Source organism: Notechis scutatus, chromosome 5 (genome assembly GCF_049901735.1).
Source record: "Notechis scutatus isolate UNSWTSFEM ecotype Mainland chromosome 5, rNotScu1.2, whole genome shotgun sequence".
NCBI lineage: Eukaryota > Metazoa > Chordata > Lepidosauria > Squamata > Elapidae > Notechis > Notechis scutatus.
In genome coordinates, this window is record NC_142013.1 from 57,264,525 (window position 1) to 57,282,983 (window position 18,459).

At 35.7% G+C, this 18,459-nt stretch overlaps 1 protein-coding gene across 1 annotated transcript in view; it reads left to right on the forward strand.

Annotated features, from left to right (window-relative positions):
- The window catches only part of DIPK2B (divergent protein kinase domain 2B), a 29,610-nt gene extending 11,417 nt beyond the window's left edge, over positions 1 to 18,193 (forward strand). The window contains exons 3-5 of the mRNA XM_026674038.2: positions 12,186 to 12,359; positions 15,285 to 15,573; positions 16,587 to 18,193. Coding sequence (XP_026529823.2) covers positions 12,186 to 12,359; positions 15,285 to 15,573; positions 16,587 to 16,927 — 804 coding nt within the window. The 3' untranslated portion in view covers positions 16,928 to 18,193. The remainder of the gene's footprint in view (positions 1 to 12,185; positions 12,360 to 15,284; positions 15,574 to 16,586) is intronic.
- The last annotated feature ends 266 nt before the right edge of the window (positions 18,194 to 18,459 follow it).

Here is an 18,459-nt window from a genome sequence, read left to right on the forward strand (position 1 = left end):
CCATGGGTCGGTCCCATATTCCAGAGCTGCAGTAGTCACAAGACTGGCCCTTTGGTCATCCCAGAGTAGCTCCTCCAGTCCATGGCAGGCTGGTACACGCAGGTGGAGGAGCACCTGCTCCGGGATGACCAAAGGGCCAGTCCTGTGACTACTGCAGCTCTGGAATATGGGATCAACTTTCCCACCAACATCAGCAAGCCACCCTGGAGCAGATTTCCCTCCCCCACCATTGGTCGTATCTTCTAGTTCCAGCTCGTGTGGCTCTACTCAAGGTAAGGTTTGCGCTTGGCTGAAGGGTGAGGGCAGCGGGTGGGCAAGCCATGTGGGTGACAGAGCCTTGTGTTTCCACACAGCCTGGATTAATTGCTTTGGAGGGGTACTTTGTGGGGACATTTCTTTGTGGACCACCAACATTTTCTCCCAGCCCACTGGTTGGCAACCACTAATCTAGTCCAACCCACTTCCCAAGCAGGAGACCCTATACCATTTCTGACATATGGCAATCCAATCTCTTCTTGAAAGCCTCCAGTGATGAAGCTTCCATAACTTCTGAAGGCAAGCTGTTCCATTGGTTCCCCTTCTATTTCCTCATCTAAGTCATTAATGAAAATATTGAAGATTACTGGGCCTAAGACAGAACCTTTTGGTACCCCACTGCTTAATTTCCTCCATGTAGGTGTAGACCTGTTAAGGATTCCTCGTTGAGTACAGTTTGTCAGTCAGTTACAAATCCATCTGGTGGTGATGTTATCTATCCCACTTTTTTCTAGCTTACCAAGAAGTAGGTTGTGGTCTACTTTGTTGAATGCCTTGCTGAAATCTAAGTACTGGTATATTGTGTCCACAATATTTAGCTGGTCTACTAATTTAGTCACTATGTTAAACAATGAAATAAGATTGGTTTCCAGTGTTAATATAAATAGTAAAGGGGACAGAGGACATCCTTGCCTCATGCCTTTCCTTATGTTAAAGTTCTCTGTCATGTCCCCATTAACCATCACTTTTGCATTTTGTTTAGAGTATATTGCCTTTATCATGTTAATAAATTTCTCCCAAAAATCCAAATATTTTAATTGTAGCAACATGAATTGCCAATTTACATTATCAAATGCTTTCTGTGCACCTAAAAACATCAATGCCATTTGCTTTTCAGAATGTACTTTATAATCCTCCAACATATTCAAGATAATTCTCATATTATTTTTAATTTGCCTTTTCAGTAAAAATACATTCTGACCTGGGTGTATAAAATCATCCAGGAATCTTTTTAATCTCTCTGCCATTATTGAAGCATATATATCTTATAATCTGCATTTAGTAGCTATATTGGTCTGTAGTTTTTTTATCTGTGTATTATCTGATTCTTCTTTTGGTATTAAAGTTATATTTGCTTCCCTCTATGTATTTGGTATTTTAGCCTCTACAATACTTCATTGTAAACTTCCAACATTGGAATACCTAAAGTGTTTTGTAGGCATTTATAAAATTCTATTGGCAGTCCATCTGGTCTTGGTATTTTATTATTTTTGTCTCTTAATCACCTCTGTTAATTCCATCATTGTTATCTTTTTATTTAACATAACCTTCACTATTTCAGGTACTTTGTGTAGTTCAGTTTTCTCCAAATATTTTATTTTTTCTTTTGACACTTTCTCTTGATTATATAATTTTTCATAGTAGTTCTGAATTATTTCCTTTTTGCTTTCATTTTGGTAATGTAGGGTTTCCTTTTCATCCAACAAATTATGTATTAACCTCTTCTCTTTCTCCCTTTTCAATTTATATGCTAACCATCTTCCTGGTTTATTGGCATTTTCAAAGTAATTTTGTTTTGCTCCTTTAATCTTTTGTGCTAATTCTTCTGTTTCCATTAAGTTGAGTTTGTGTTTTATTAACTCTATTTGCTTTTTTAAATTTCTTTTTTGCAGTTCCTTCTGTAAATCTGTTTCCAATCTTTTATGTTCTTCTGCCAATCTCTTTTGCATTTGTCTTTTTTCTTTTCTTTTTTTGCTGTATAGGTTATAACTAATCCCCAAATGTATGCTTTTGCTGTATCCCATACATTTCGTAATGAAGTCTCTTCTTTTCTATTCTCCTTTAAAAAGAAATCCATTTCTTTTTCCATTATTTGAATAAATTCTTTATCTTTTAGTATTGCTTGATTCAACATCCCTCTCTTTTTTTCCTTTGACCTTTCCATTTTATTTCTATTGGATTATAGTCTGCCCATATGTTTGTTTCAATTTATATTTCTTGTACATTTGCTCTTAATTCCGGTGTCAGCCATATCATATCAATTCTTGACCATGATTGATGTCTGTCTGAATAAAATGTATATTGGCTTTTCTCTAATTCATTTCTCTCCATGTATATTGAAGTGAAAGTTCTTCTGTCAATTTTTAAAAAATCCTTGGCAGTATTTTCCTTGCCTTTTTACCTAGTTTCCTGCTTTTATAGTCCAATTTTACATCCACTATTGCATTAAAGTCTCCTAACATACAAATATTTTCATAGTCAGTTATATTCATATGAAGTTTTTTGTAAAATTCTTCTTGTTGGTTATTTGGCACATATATTGCTATCAACAATGCTTGTTTTTTATTTATTATTACCTCTACCATCAATGTTCTTCCTTCTTCATCTGTATAGATTTGCCTGCCATTTATTGTTTTCTTTATATATATAAAACCTTTTCTTTTGTTGTGCTAATGAAAAATATGTTTACTATGTTGTTTTTTATATGAACTTCTTGTAAATAAATTAAATCAAGCTTTAGTTTTTGTAGTTTTGTGAAAGTTTTTTTCCTTTTCTTTGGTGAATTCAATTCATTTATATTAACTGATAACATCTTTAATTCTTCATTCATCTTCTCACTTATATATAGTTTTTGTTGTTCTAGCTGATCTTCATTCTCTCTGTTCCTTTATTTTTGCTCCTTCTCACTCTACTTATTCTATTTTCTCAGCCTCACTTTCTTCTTGCTGTATAGTCTTTTCCCCCTGTACTGTTTTTTTATCTCTATGTTCTGTTCCCTCTCCCCGTTCCTGTTCTTCAGTGGTGCCAAATTGATATTCATAGAATTAATATGCTTTATCCAATGTGTTGATTCTATGTCTTTTTTCATTCCAGGTTACTAGAATTCCCTCTGCTATTAACCATCTGAAATTTATATTGTATGATCAACTGACCTGTCAGAAATTGATATTGTCTCCTTAGGTTTTCTACTCCTCTTGGCACCGGTTTCAACACCACAATTTCTTTGTCTTTATATTGCAGTGGTTCATCTCTCACTTTTTAAAGTATTTCAACTCTTATTATCTTCTTGATGAGTCTAACGTGAACTTCTCTTGGGAGATTGTGTCTTCTCACGTAGCTTGTGTGAATTCAGAATATTTCATCAATTTCTGCTTGCATTTCCTGTTTTGTAATTTGTAGAGCATTTGCCAGCAATTCTGTCATTATATCCGGTAGGTCTTCTCCTTTTTCTTCTATGTTTTGAAATCTCAGAAAGTAGTTAGCTTTTTCCATTTGTAATGAAATAACATTTTCCTCCAACTCTTTATTTTCCTGTTTAAGCCTTTGATTCATTTCCTCCATTTTTTTCTCTGCTTGCTCTTATTTTTCTTCTATTATCTGAATCTGCTCATTTTTTGCTATCATTTGTTGAAAATTCCCTATTATTTCATCCATATTTTGTATTTTGACTTTCACCTCTTCAAACTCACTTTTCACTTCAATGTGATTTTTTGTTATGGCATCCTGTAGGGATTGGAACATCATCATCATGTCTTTTTGAATTGAATTCAATTTTTCTGATTGCAGCATACTTTCTATGGACCTTTGATTTGATGGACTTGGTACTGCAAGTGAAGTTGTAGAAAATGGTGCAGATGTTGTTTTCTTTCCTAATTTACTTGGATTTTGATTACTTGACATTTCTACTTGTATCTATTAATCAAGTAGATTCAAAACTTAATTTGGCAAAATACACCACTTTTGTTATTATTGATGACCATGCATGTTTTTGATCTTGAATTGATACATGAATGATGCTCTGCATCATTCTTGAAGATTTACTAGAAGTTGCTGTAAAGCAAGCGGAAGAAAAAGTACTTCTGATTCCAATTGTCTTGCTGATCAGTAAAAAAGACACAATAGTAAAAAAAAACTAAGGTGGACAATTAAACAAGCAAACAAACCCCAAACCCTTCTGAGGCTCCACTTTGTCTCTTTATCTATAAATGCACACCAAGAAACATCATAATAGAATACAATGAAGTATTTGACATGTGGATTTTCTCTGTGTATGAGATCACATTGCTGCTACACAAACTTACTGCACAGTGAGTTTAAATGTAACTTGGTGCTCTGTCATTTGGCAGGGTTCACTTTGATATGGTCATGTCAAAAGAAAATGCCTTCCTCTCTTCTTAACCCTGAATATTCCAGTCTATATTTTTTTAGCTTATACCAGTCAGGTTACCCATTGGCCTCCTCCTTTCATATGAGATACATCTTGATCTATTTGGATATATAGTCCTTGTCTTTCTTTCAAAATGCCAGAACTTCAGTAATTCTGCATCCTTTCTCTAAAGCATCCTTTGTCTATAGTTCTGTGGTATATCATTGCTCCAGTCAGGGTCCTTTCTTTGTGCAAAATTGTCTGCTTGCTTTTTGTACACAAATAATTAACTTAATACCCACCTTGTGGAGTAAGCTAGGAAGTAGAAGTTTCTGGGTGGGAACTCTTTCATCTTAGAGAGTCCAAAATACTGGTGTATGTCTCCCAAATGTTGATAAATGATCTGTGGATGATCAATGCCACGTTGTTGATGCTAGACTGATTTGGATGACACCTTTCCTTGATGAGCTTAGATTCTATCTGTTTGTTTTACTGTCTGACTTATTTAAACAAGATTAGCCAAAGAAATAAAATAGATAAACATATTTTATTATAAAATTCAGTGGAGAATATAAATATCTAATATTGACAGGAATAACAATATGATGTATGGGTCTTCTAAGATTCATAGACAGTTTGACCCCTATTTTTGTAGAAATGTTTAGGATTATTGTATGAAGGCTAGCATTTCAACATGTTCAATGTGAAATGTAATTTACACAGCTTAGCAGAAATATAAACCAAAGGACCTTGTTTTGGAAAATCTACAACAAAAGTGATTAATTAACTCAATTTCAGTTCAGCAGTCAATGTGTTCACCTTAGTATGTAGACAAACCATCAAATAATGAACAGGCTGTCAGAAGCTGTATCATGCTTACTATCTGAGACCTCCAGTTTTTAAAACTAGCACAGAATAAAATAAAATTAGAGTTCTGGCTTCAGAACTAACGTAGTACTATTTTTCCTAATCACTGTGGTTGCCATTGCTGAACCTACATTAACAAGGGTAAGAAAATTCCCTTCTATACATTCTCTTCAAAAGTTGTTTAATTCAGGAGAACCGACTCCCTTCTTCTAGTCCTTCACTTTCACTTCCTCACTACTTGCTGAAATGTTCAAGGTATGTGTATACATGTGTGTTTCCTGTAAATAAATATTTCCTGTAAATATTTAAGTGTCATGCCCCTGTCAGAGTCTGAATCTGAGGAGGAAGATGAGCAGCTGACAGGGAGTGTGAGTGTGGCCCTGTTGGCTGTGGAGGAAACTGGGGAAGGGCAAAGTCTGGCTGGGCAGAGCAGGGGAGAGATAGAACAAGGGAGAGAGAGTTCAGAGGAAGATCTACCCCCTCTTCATCCTAGGGCATGCAGGGAGGAACGGAGAAGAGAGCAACATGGGTTGCATGGCTTATGGGGGAGGAAAGGGCCCCGATTCCCTTCATTAGCCACAGCTGGGAAGAGAGTTGAAAAGAGATGCAAGCTGAGAGCGGCATCTGCTGGGAACAAACGTGTGTTTATCTTGTGTTGACTTTGGTTATTTGCATTCCTGGCATCCTCCCAACTGGGTTGAATTAAAGCTGTTCCTTCACGTCTGGAATTCCTTCTCTTGCCCAGCTGAACCAATTACCTCATCTTGCTTTGATTGGACTTATAGTTACAGTTTTTGTTGACAATGTTTTGGACTTGAATCTCTGCAGCCAAAGGCTGTTCCTGGGAGAGTTTTTCTCCAGCCCAGAAGGTAACTAGGACATTGGGGGCAAAGTTGGAGCAAATAAAGGAACTCCTACTTATTATTTGACTGTATTGCCTTTGTGCCACGCCCCAAGTCATCACATTAACTTTCCGAAAAAATGAAAAGCATATATATTTAAAAGTTTCTTTTATTGTGCTTAAATTGTTTGTAAATACATTACACCTAGACTGAATTTATTGCCAGTAGGTCATTGGATTAGGCTTTTGCTTTTAAATTGAGACTCATAAGATGTTTAAATATCTCAGGCTCTTTCAAGATTTGGGCTTTTAAGAATCTGTGTGATTGGTTGCTTAACCACAGTATACTGAATAAGTCCCCCCTCCCAATCTCCTTTGGTTGGATCTGCAGAAGCATTAATTTTCAATGGCTTTGGAATGCATGTGGCCTTTAATTCCGCTTTTGATGATTCCAGAGTACCACTGCAATGGGACAGACCACAGACCATCTATGAAAACATACTCAGTGTTGCCTGCAAAATAATGAAAGCTGTAGAAAAAAGTGACTATACAACTAGTGCTCTCTTTACCCCACCCCACCCAACCCTATTTTAACATGTCAACTGTACAGAATTATTTCCACCCAACCACCTCAATTCCCATAGATTTCTCTGTAATCATCACAAGTTGGCAGCATGAAACATTTTCAGTGTTAACAAAACCAAACCAAAACCAAAATGAAGTTCAATTGGGAGACACAAGAGTTCCTCTAATAAACTATTAATTTCTCTAGCAATACGATTCCATTGTTTCAAATCAAGGACTACTTGCAGCTTTTAAAAACAAAACAAAACAAAGCCCTGATAAAGATTTTATTTGTCTTGTTTTCTTTTTGTTTTCTGGCAAGTTTCGTTTAAGCAACTTGTGCTATCTATGTCTCCACCTCCATCTGTCCCTCTTTAGTTTGGAAGAAACCTTCTTTTTGCAGACTGGTTTTTGTCATACAAAGTTCTCTCGGAATCCAAAACTTTTCATATACATTGGATTACTTCAATTATTTGCTGCCAAGTTTTGGTCGAATCTTCGTGACCACACAGATAGCTTTTCATCATGATATTCTGCCCTAATCTGATCATTTAGCTCTTCAAATGGTACACCTTACCATCACTGCAACTGAGTCCATTCACCCAGCATTAGAACTTTTCCCAGAGAGCTAGAATTGATTTCAATGATTTACTGGGGTTTTTTTTCCCTTGGCTGTCCATGATAGTTTTAGGCATCTTCTCCAACTCCAAAATTTAAAAATGCCAATATTCGTCCTGTTGGAGCACTTGTTAGAAGCTAAATTCTTATACAGGCATAACATTTGCTGACAGCAAGATCCATAGTCCTTCTTCCCAAGCTTAATTAGAAGAAAACCATATAGAACCATTTTTTTCTTTACATGCCCCATTGTTTGATTTGTCAGTATATTAAGCTAGAAGTGCTATTGTATCACTAAAGCTTTATTTTCTTCTTTGCTACTATTATTGAACAGAATTTGCATATTTTAATTAAAATTTTAATACCAGAGAATAAAGGTGTCACATTAAAATTACAGTTAATTTCTGACCAATTAAATGTATGTTTTCCCAAAATGATTTTTGCATTTTAAAAAATTATTTTTGTTATTTAGTTCTTATGATTGAGAACAAGGATACTGTTTATTTTACACTTTTTCATTGTCAATGTGATTTATTGCCCTTCAAATATACTTTGTAGATGTCAATTCAAATATAAATTCCACTGAGTGCAATTGAATTTTTTCCTAGGACTTTTTTGTTTGTTCTGCCAAACTCTATCCAGAGTCTGAGTAATGAATAAGACTGTATATCAGGGCTTTTGAGCATTGAAGAAACTTTCCAATACTCAGTAAGAAATAAGCCTGAATCCCTATGAAGCAGCTGATCATTTTAAGACTGGGCAATCCTTTTTCAGATGTAGGATGCATGATTCAGGACTCAATAAAATGTAATATCTCAGTCAGATTGATTCCTACTGTCTTACAGATATCTTCATAAGTCCAACAATGGAGATGTGGAATTTTGAACAACTGCTTATAATTGTGGTGATTGAAAGCATGTATATTTAAACCACTAGCAGTTTCTAAATTTTATGCCACATATTAGAAATTACAAGGGCTTGAATTGATGTAGTCCTGGGATTGTAGATAGTTTCCAGTGAAATGTCTAGGCAGCTTTTGTTTCCCTGGATCTGGAATGACGATTTCTACCCAAGCCGTCCATTGTCTATGTGGATAGGAAGAGTCCAGAAGTCCTTTTATTTCTGTATTTGTTGATTGCTTCTTTGCCTTGGTTCTTAGCTTGTTTCGGGACCCACTTCCTGATTTGTGTCCTGTAGGTTTTTATCTAGGTATTAGTTACAATGGATAAGTTTGAAATTAATTTCAGTGTAGATTTAATTTGTGAGGCAATGAGAAGAAGAATAGAGAAAGATGTGCTGGATACACAAATTGAGCCAATAGATGTTTTTCACTGCTTAAAAGAGATTAAAAGACAATTACTAAACCAAGAAGTGATTTGGATTATTATTTTTTACTGGATTTACAAAAGAGATATGTTAAAAATCTTGAAGGACTTTATGAGAAGTGATATGAAAAAGGGCAATATTTTGCTTATTAGATGTACAAAAGAGGCCTGATAAAGATTTGAAAGATTTTTGGGTTACAAAAAGGATGATCAGAAAACAGGTCCTGGGACTTCATTTGAAGGAGTTAAAAATTAAGATCATTAAAAATTCAGAGAAGGAATACATGTCAGCTTATTCATCAAAGTTAAAATAGAAAATTAAATGTTTTCCCTTACTGGATTTTTGCTGACAAAGAACAAATGACAAGACTTTTTGATTTTGTTCTTTAGTTAAGAGATGAATTATGGGGTGAAGGGAGTACATGCTATATTAAGAAATGCTGATAAACCATTAAAATTGTTTTTATTTGTTGGAATGAAAGGGGAAGTTACTTTTTTTCTTTTTTTCTTTTTAATGTCTTTTTTATATTTCTCTCTCTCTCTATATATATATATATATTTTAATTTGCATTAATTTTTATTTTCTACTTGTACCTCTTAATAAAATTATTGAAAAAAAGCACTGTTGCCTTTGCTTTACCTAATAATCAATTATCTTTACTGACAAGTTAAGCAAGTGAAGAGTGACATTTTTTAAAGCATGAACTTTCACTTCTGCATCAAAACAGTTGAACTTTTCCAATAACTGCTTCTTCTCTTCTGTGGTTTTGGATATATAGGAGACTTGACTCAAATTTTGGGGCTGCAGTAATTGTTTTATATAAAGCAGAGAATTATGGCATTGTCTTAATGTACTTGAATCAGAATGACAGACTGTGAAATAAAGTTTTTCATTTCATGTGGATGGTCCTACCTGATCGAACTACCAATTCACCAGCTGCCACAATGATTACTTTGTGTATCACAGTGGAAATCTTTACTGAAAATTACAAATGGTCCAAGCTGAAAACCTTGCCTGCTAACCTTGCCTCTTCAAGAGATTTGTGCTTATATGCATCTCTTGACAAAACTGTCACTGAGAGAGGAATATTATTCCCCAACCATGCCATCCAGGCTGCCTTCATTTCAGTTTGCAGTAGCTGACACTTCTCCCTGAACGATTTTTTAAAGTGTCTGTATTTGACATTAGGAAATATTGTCATGCAGAGCAAAAGTTTTAATGCTAATAACAAACAAGAGATGCTAAGTATACCATATAAAGTCACCAGAGGTGGTATTCAACAGGTTCTGACCAGTTGTGGAGAACCGGTAGTGGAAATTCTGAGTAGTTTGGAGAACTGGTGGTAACCTTCCCCCAGGAGTGGGGAGGGAATGGAGATTTTGCAGTATACTTCCCCTGCCACACCCACCAAGCCACACCCACCAAGCCATACCCCCGCCCACCAAGCCACGCCCACAGAACCAGTAGTATAAAAATTTGACTCCCACCTGATAGTCACGTAAGAACAATTAGCCTCACTCAGGATTCAATGAACCTGTTTTAGAGATGTGTATGTAACCTCTGCCTATGTGGTCTCCTGGAGCCCTATTGGAATGAAAAGCTGCAGAGGTTTTCTTTGTTATAACAGTATAAAAACAATTTAGTAAATATAGGGTCAAGTGGTCTAAGTAGGTAAACCAGACTTCTTCAGTCAAGGAAGGTTATGCTGATCTCATTTTGAATTTATATTTAACCAGTTCAAATGCCTGTCCGTTTTTTTCAAGGTACTGATTACAGAACCTCAATTATCACTTTATAGCAACTCAATTGTAGGCAACAGAATAGCAGCAGCAATTGGGAAGTAAAACGTGCAGTTTAGAATCAGAGTTTGACAGTTAATATGGCAAATAAATATAACCAGAAATATAGAAATTGGCTCTTTTTTCCTTTATACAGTAATTTAGCTAAAACAATATATCAGTGCAATTTACCATATTCATTGTGGTAGCAGTCCATAATCATTATAAATCTTTTATTATTCCGGTATCACCTTCCTAGCAACAACTCTACATTTCTCTTTGGCTGAAGACTCTGCCCTTCTGTGGCTGAACCGAACATTTCATGAGGGCACTTCTGCCAATCTGAAAATTTAATCAATTATTATTTGTTTCTAATATAAAACTATATACAAACTATGCAAGCAAAACTTCCTTTTTGGTGCCCTCTGTCAGTCTTGGCTGATATAGGCAAGTCTATCATGGCATAGGCAAATATATCAAGTTCAGAAGTGGCTTACCATCTACAAGAACCTTTATTCCTCCCTTACTGAAGGGAATCGTTAACTTGTAGATGACTTGATGTATTCTACTGTAGGTTTGACAGGAGATCACTGTCATCTACCTCTACCTTCCCCACCTCAAATAGACCAACAATAGCCAAATCTCCTTACATCTATCTTTCTGGCCTGGCACCTTTGGTGATCTTAGAAAAAGATGTGTGAGGTCTATTTAATAGTTAAATGTTCAGAAAACCACCAGGGCCAGACCAAGTAACTCCTTCCTACTTGAAACCCTGTGCTGAACAACTGCCCCCCCGTTCACCCGCATCTTTAATAAATCACTAGAGGTATGTTATGTCCCTCTTGCTTCAAATGTTCTACTATCATCCCGGTTCCCAAGAAACCCTTCATCAAAGAGCTGAATGACTACATATCAGTTGCTCTGACATCTATAGCTATGAAAATCTTTGAGAGTTTAGTGCTGGCCCACATGAAAATCATAATGGATCCTCTGTTATACTTGTTGCAGTTTGCCTACCAAGCAAATAGATCAGCAGATGATGCTGTCAACATGGCACTGCACTACACCTTGCAACATCTTGAATCTTCAGGGATCTATGCAAAGGTCCTTTTTGTAGACTTTTGTAAAGTTTTGAGGTTGGGTTGCTATCTGGCTTGCTATCATTTGGAGGAATTTCTTCCTAGTAAATGTTATACCTGTTTCTCATCCTTGTTTATATAGACATGTTAGTATGACACGGTTGCTCTTTTTATGATACTTAGTAGCAAAACACAAGCACTATTCTATAAGTATCTTTTCAATGCTTTATAGATCGCCCTGATTTAACTATGCTAGTGGGATTGGAAATTGTCATTAACCAAAGAGGTCATAATTTTTTTTAAAAATCACTTGACCACGCCACTTATTGATGACAGTTTTAGCAGTCCTGGTTGCTGTCTTTAAATGAGAACCTCATATGATCCCAACTTCTGACTTTCTGTTGGCTTCCCTATTAGCTTTGCTTGTGGGAAGCTGGCAAAGAAGGTTGCAAATCACTATCGCATGATCACAGGACTGCTGCAATGGCCATAAAAATGAGGTAGTTACCACTTGTTCAGCACCATCATAAGTTTGAATGGTCACTGAATGAGTGGTTGTTAAAAGAGGACAATCTATATTGAATTATTACATATTTTCAGAATCTATTCCAGAATATGCAAAAGAAAAATTAATAACAGGCAGTCTTATTTTATCTACGTTCTTATGATAAAAGCACAGAAAAGACTGCTTGTCAACTTTTTTTTAATAGGGACTTCGTACACCAATGCTTCGCTGTCCATCACAAAGATTGTTGGATCGAATAGTGCGGCGATATGCTGAAGTTCCAGATGCTGGTAGTGTCTACATGGACCATTTTACAGACCGGGATAAACTACGTCTCCTCTACATGTTGTCTATTAACACTCATCCCATTATTTTACAGGTATATTGGCATCTGCTTTCATGTAATATAACTCATCCTTTGGAAGTCCCATTTCAACTCACTTTGAGGTATGAGAAAAGTTATGAGTTGGTTGGATAATCCTTGTGCTGGATTCAGAAATGTTTTCTAGGGCATGAGATTCTATTCTCTTTGTGGTACAAGTTAAAAATGGCTATTCATTTGTGTGATTAAACCCCACCTATTTTGACTCTTGCAAAGTTCAGGCCTCCCCAGGTTTGAGTGCTTAAAATACCAGATTTACAATTTTTAATATACAGCCAGTACTGCCAATTATTAGAGGCAATCAGAGCTGTAGTTCAGCAAATTTAGGGCCCCAAGGTGAGGACACCTGTGTTAAATCATATCCATGCTCTGAGAATTAAATGGACACAAACATTATTTTTAATCTAATGGATGGATTTGTGCTTAAATGTGCTCTAGCTAATGTACAATTCATTTTCTACAGCAGAGTTCTCAACATTTTTTTTATCACAGACCCCCTTTAAATACCTTTTGTGGCCACAGACCCCCAAGACTTCATTAAAGATTTAAATCATAACATTTCTTCAAGCTTTCATGGACTCCCTGTGGCAACATCACAGCCCCCTTGGAGTCTGCGGACCACAGATAGAGAACCACTGTTCTACTGTATTCATATTCTACAACAGGAACCCCTGATCTGCAGTCTGGTACTGGGCTGCAGGCCATAGGGAACTGGGCCATGCAAGCAGTTTGCAAGTGTGCAAGCATGCAAAGCTCCATTTGCACAAGCAGTGGGCACAGATGTTAAACCATCCCCTCTTTTCCCTGCTGCTGCTGCTGGTGGTCCACAGAGCCAGGAAGATTGGGGACCACTGTTCCACAACCATGCATGATTTCATGGCTCTTGCCTAGAAATGGAAATTGTTAGATCGGGTATGAAAGAGATGTGAGACCAGTGTACTTCAAGCTCTTTATTTCATGTATAGATCTGTACAAGATCTTGGAGCTGCAGCAGCCCTTCATATAGGGATTGCTCGCGGCTTGCCGGCCAATGACAGGTCCTTGAATCTACCGCGATCGGCTCGGCCAATCGCAGTTGATTCCTAGCGAACCAATCACTGCCGTTTAGTTGACCAATCATAATGCTGTATGTGTGGACCAATCAGAAGTCAGTATTTGGAGTATGTTAATACAGAACAGAAATTATTAAATTGTCTGAGACCAGACAAGCTATTATCAAAGGGTCAAGGAGTTTTAATTGAAGAGATGTAAGGTTTAAACCTTGGGGCTATTATAAACAGAGGGCTTGATTGTTTGACTCTGCAATAGCTGGTCTTCATTATCAGGTCTTAATACCCCCACACACACCCAGAAAGCTACTAGTTCTTTTTTTTTAACAGTTTATTTATACATTTTCACTTAACATACATAAGTGCTTGGTGAACAGCGTATTATCTGGATCATTTTGCTTATATAATAATATTTTTCCCGCTCCTAATTTCTTCAAAGCTACTAGTTCTTGAATGATGTATTGAAAGATATATTGATGAACCCTGGATGAAATCCTGACAGCAGGCTCATTTATTGCTACTACTCTCAAGAAAGGAAAAATGCACTAAAGAAGATTCAGGACACTCAGACTGCACACCATTCTTGAATGGAGAACTGTATCAATGCTTATAGATGATATATCTACAATGGCCAGAATGTTCCAGAATTACACTATATAATAATGCAGGATTTTAGCTATCTTGACATCAAGTGGGAATCAAGTGGGATATGCCAGAGATTCTGGACAGGCCTTGCAAAAAACTTCATCTTTCAAAAGGTGGAAAAAAGAAATTGGAGGATCAACTATATTGGATTTGATATTTAATAACAGGGAAAAAGTGGTTGAAGAAATGGAAATGTTAGGAATTTGGGGAGAGATTGATCATTTCACCATACAGTGAACATCTAAAACATATAAAGCTGACTTTAAAAAGTTAATGAGAAAAGTAGGAAGAATTCCTTGGATGAAAATCCTGAAAGGCAAAATGGGAGAAATTCCAAGAAAGGAGAGAGAGAAATTCTAAGAAAGGAGAGAGAGAGAGAGCTGGTTACACCTAGATCTTCTGTCTGGTAAACTGAAAAACAAAAAGGAGACATTTTAAAAATACAAAGGAAATAGTCCAAATCTTCAAGGATGAGTTCAGGAATGAGGAACCTAAAATTATGTAACATATCGAATGTTTTTCTAGGAACACGCTCCATGTGGTATTATAATAAAGATTTATAATTTAGTATAATTTAATTGAAATTTAGTATTGCACTGTAGTTTGTATGGAATCTAAATATTGACACTGACTTGTAATAATATTTGATTAATGATTTAACATTAATTATTTAATATATTAATACTTTAAGCAATACTTTTTTCAAACCCTTTGGTAATTAATGTACTGCATAATTGTATTCACAATGAATAAGTGAGTAAATGAAATACATTCGCTACATTTAATAGTAAAGAAATTTAATTTAATATTTTATTCACAAATTTAACTCAAAAAATTTTAAATTTGCACTTTACACTGTCCTTTAGTTTGCTTGATTTTCTCGCAAGCTTGTAATGACTTAGAAATGACTTAGAAAACATACAGTAAAGAAGACATCTGAAAAAGAATAACTACTAAATTGCAGCAGTGCGGCACTTTTCTCTTTCAGCACTGGAATCTAGTGATCATTTGGATTTTACCACCCAGCCATGGTAGCCCTAATAAAATTATACCCAAAGAATAACCAGTATATTCCTTGATTACACTAGAATTAATCTTTTTTAACCAGCAGGGCAATGGAGTGGAAATGCATGATATCAGGAGGCTATTAGCATGGGGAAATCTAGTAAAATAAGTCCATGTCATCATGGATACACTTCACATTTCCTTTTTTTTTTTTTTTTGACAGATTTTCCCTGGAGCAGAAGGATGGCCCTTTCCAAAGTATTTGGGATCTTGTGGTCGACTAATAGTAACGGCCAGTACAAGACCTATGAAGGAATTTTATGGCTCATCATCTGATGTGACAGCGGATTTAGCTCTTCAGCTCCTCACTATTATTGATTTTATGATGAATAATGACCTGAACTATTTCTTCTACTTTACTCATGTTGATGCTGACACATTTGGTGTTTTCACCAATGGACAACTCTTTATCCAGGATGCCAGCATGCTAGGAGTCATTGACAAACAAGAAGGTATTTAGATGCAAAAATAATGTCACAAGTTAGGAGGCACTATGGGAGAGGAATGAAACTAGTTAACAGAGATATGCAAAAACCATTGTGTAAGCAAAGGAGGTGTAAACATTTTAAAGCCTTGAGAAACAAAATAATATTCCAAAGTGAAGCAGTCAGATACCTCCCTGAAGTAAGAAGTGGTGGTGGGGAAGACAAGTGTATAGGGCACTCAGACTTGCAGGGTTCTGTTATTATTGCCAATCTTGACAAAGATAATTCTAGTTTTCCTGTAGAATCAGTTTCCTGGTCTGGTCTGTCCAGCAGAACTGACAGGTGAGCTGAAAATACATTCAATTCACTTTTTCTTCAGCTTAACTCACATAATGATAAGCCAATTAACTAACTACATAGGCAGAAAACAGTGTCAAAATGAGCATGTGACAGATTATAAATATTTCTGATGAAGCCCGATTGAATAACAGATTGTCAAACTAGATGGCATTGTATATTATCTTTAGTAAAGTTTTCTTATGATGCTTCAAAAAATAATGATAAAAGTAAGACAAATAATTAGATTTATCATTTGTTAAATAAATATATAAATGAAAAAACTGGAGCAATGTCAAAGTCAACATTGCATATGCTTATAAGAAGGTATTTCCTTATAAGATGATATTTTAGTGTTATTTGTTTGCTTGTTATACTTATAGCCTATTGCCATCCATACTTTCTTAGCAATATTGATATCAGGGATATGTTTTTTGCCAAATAGCTTTAAAACTTTTGAGTGCTTTTAGATTTTTGTATTGTTTTATTTATTTGTTGCTGGCTTTTATTTTAATGTTAGATTATACTGCATTACTTTTTTACTCTTTGTTCTGATTTATTTCAATTTTATTCAACATGCATTTATTATCATAGTTACTGACTTTTATATTTTAAATTTCTCTGTGCTTTACCCACTGAAAATTATTGGGTGCCTAGTAAACATAATAACAATATAATTATGGTTTTTTCATTCTTTTTAATAGGCAGAGACTTGATGAATAGACAACAAGAATACAAGGATATATTTAGCTGCTTAGCTGTGGATTGTGAGCCTGTGTTCCCTTCCTGTAGTTCCATCAAGGAAAGCCAGAACCTCGTCATGATATGTGGGAAACTTTTGCCCAATCTCTTAAAACAAAAATTCCCATCACCTCTGCAGGAGAAGATTAACAGCGCTTTAAGTATCTGTGCAGACAGCTTTCTTTCTGACCAAGAGATTATCACAGCATCTCAACTGCTAGTAGCCATTTTGAAACCTCTGCAGATCTGCGATTCCCGCTTTGTTTACCGATATCCTGATTGCAAATATAGCACAAAACTCTAAATGAATATTTTCTTGGAATCTTTGGGCTATAAACTACATGCTTTGGCTGTGGAACCATCAAATTTTTCAGAACATTAGCACTAGGATTTGTGTTGGACATTCACTGTCTTCCAGATTAAAACTCCATGGCTATTTGGTTGACTTTTTGAGGACTCATAAAGAATTGTAACATCCATGTGATTACATATATCAAACCTACATATTATTGTTCTTATTCTCTCATTTCATATTTATTTCTGTTATTGAATTATTTCAAGAAGATGTATTTCTCACAAGGTAGAGAGCCAATGTATTTTTTTAAATTGATTCTTTCTTAAGTTGCTTCCTATCCATTCTATTCAATGATTCAAAACCCAATTCCAAATGATTTTATATGAGATTATTTATTCTATTCAGGATAGCAATCTTCCCATTCTACTTATAAAAGTGGGGGAGAGGGGAAGCCAAACAAAACCCTATATTAGAATAAACCTACACTTGATGTACAGCACTGCCATATTTTCTACATTAGTCCTCAACATTAGTCCATTCATTTAGTACCTGTTCAAAGTTATAACTGCACTGATAAGAATAACAATCCACTTCATACTTATTGCAGCATTCTCAGGACCACATGATCCCAATATGGGTGCTTGGCAACTGGCTCACATTTACAGCAGTGGCAATGTCCCAGGGTCACTTGCAGCCTTCTCAGCTTCTGACAAGCAAAGTCAATAGGGAAGCTGTCAGGGAAGATTGCAAATCATGGTCATTTATTTTTTATTTATTTTATTTATTTATTTTTGTCAATTGCTTGGAAGATAATAGGTATAAGTAAAAACATAGTTATGAATACATGGATACATATAAGAAAAATAAAAGAAATAAAAGAAACAATAGGACAGGGATGGTAGGCACATTGGTGCGCTTATGCACGCTCCCTACAGACCTCTTAGGAAAGGGGTGAGGTCAATAGTAGACAGTCTAAGGTTAAAGTTTTTGGGGTTTGGGGAAGAAACTACAGAGTCGGGTAGAGTATTCCAGACATTGACCACTCTGTTGCTGAAGTTGTATTTCCTGCAATCAAGTTTGGTGCGATTAACCTTGAGTTTGTATCTATTGTTTGCTCTTGTGTTGTTATGGTTGAAGCTGAAGTATTCATTGACATGTAGGACATTGCAATGTATGATTTTATATACTATACTTAGATTGGACCAAAGGCAGCATAGTTCTAGGTTTTCTAGGTCTAGAATTTCGAGTCTGGTGGCATAAGGTATTCTGCAATGAGTAGAGGAGTGGAGAACTCTTCTTGTGAAATATTTCTGGACTTTCTCAACTGTGTTAATATCAGATACATAATGTGGGTTCCAGACTGATGAGCTGTATTCGAGTATTGGTCTAGCAAATCTTTTGTATGCTCTAGGAGTGTTAGTAGTGTAATATTACCAGAGAAAAAGCTACATAATATTAGGTTAACAACTCTTAACGCCTTTTTGGCTATGTAGTTACAGTGGGCTCTAGTACTTAGATCATTAGAGATGAGTACTCCAAGA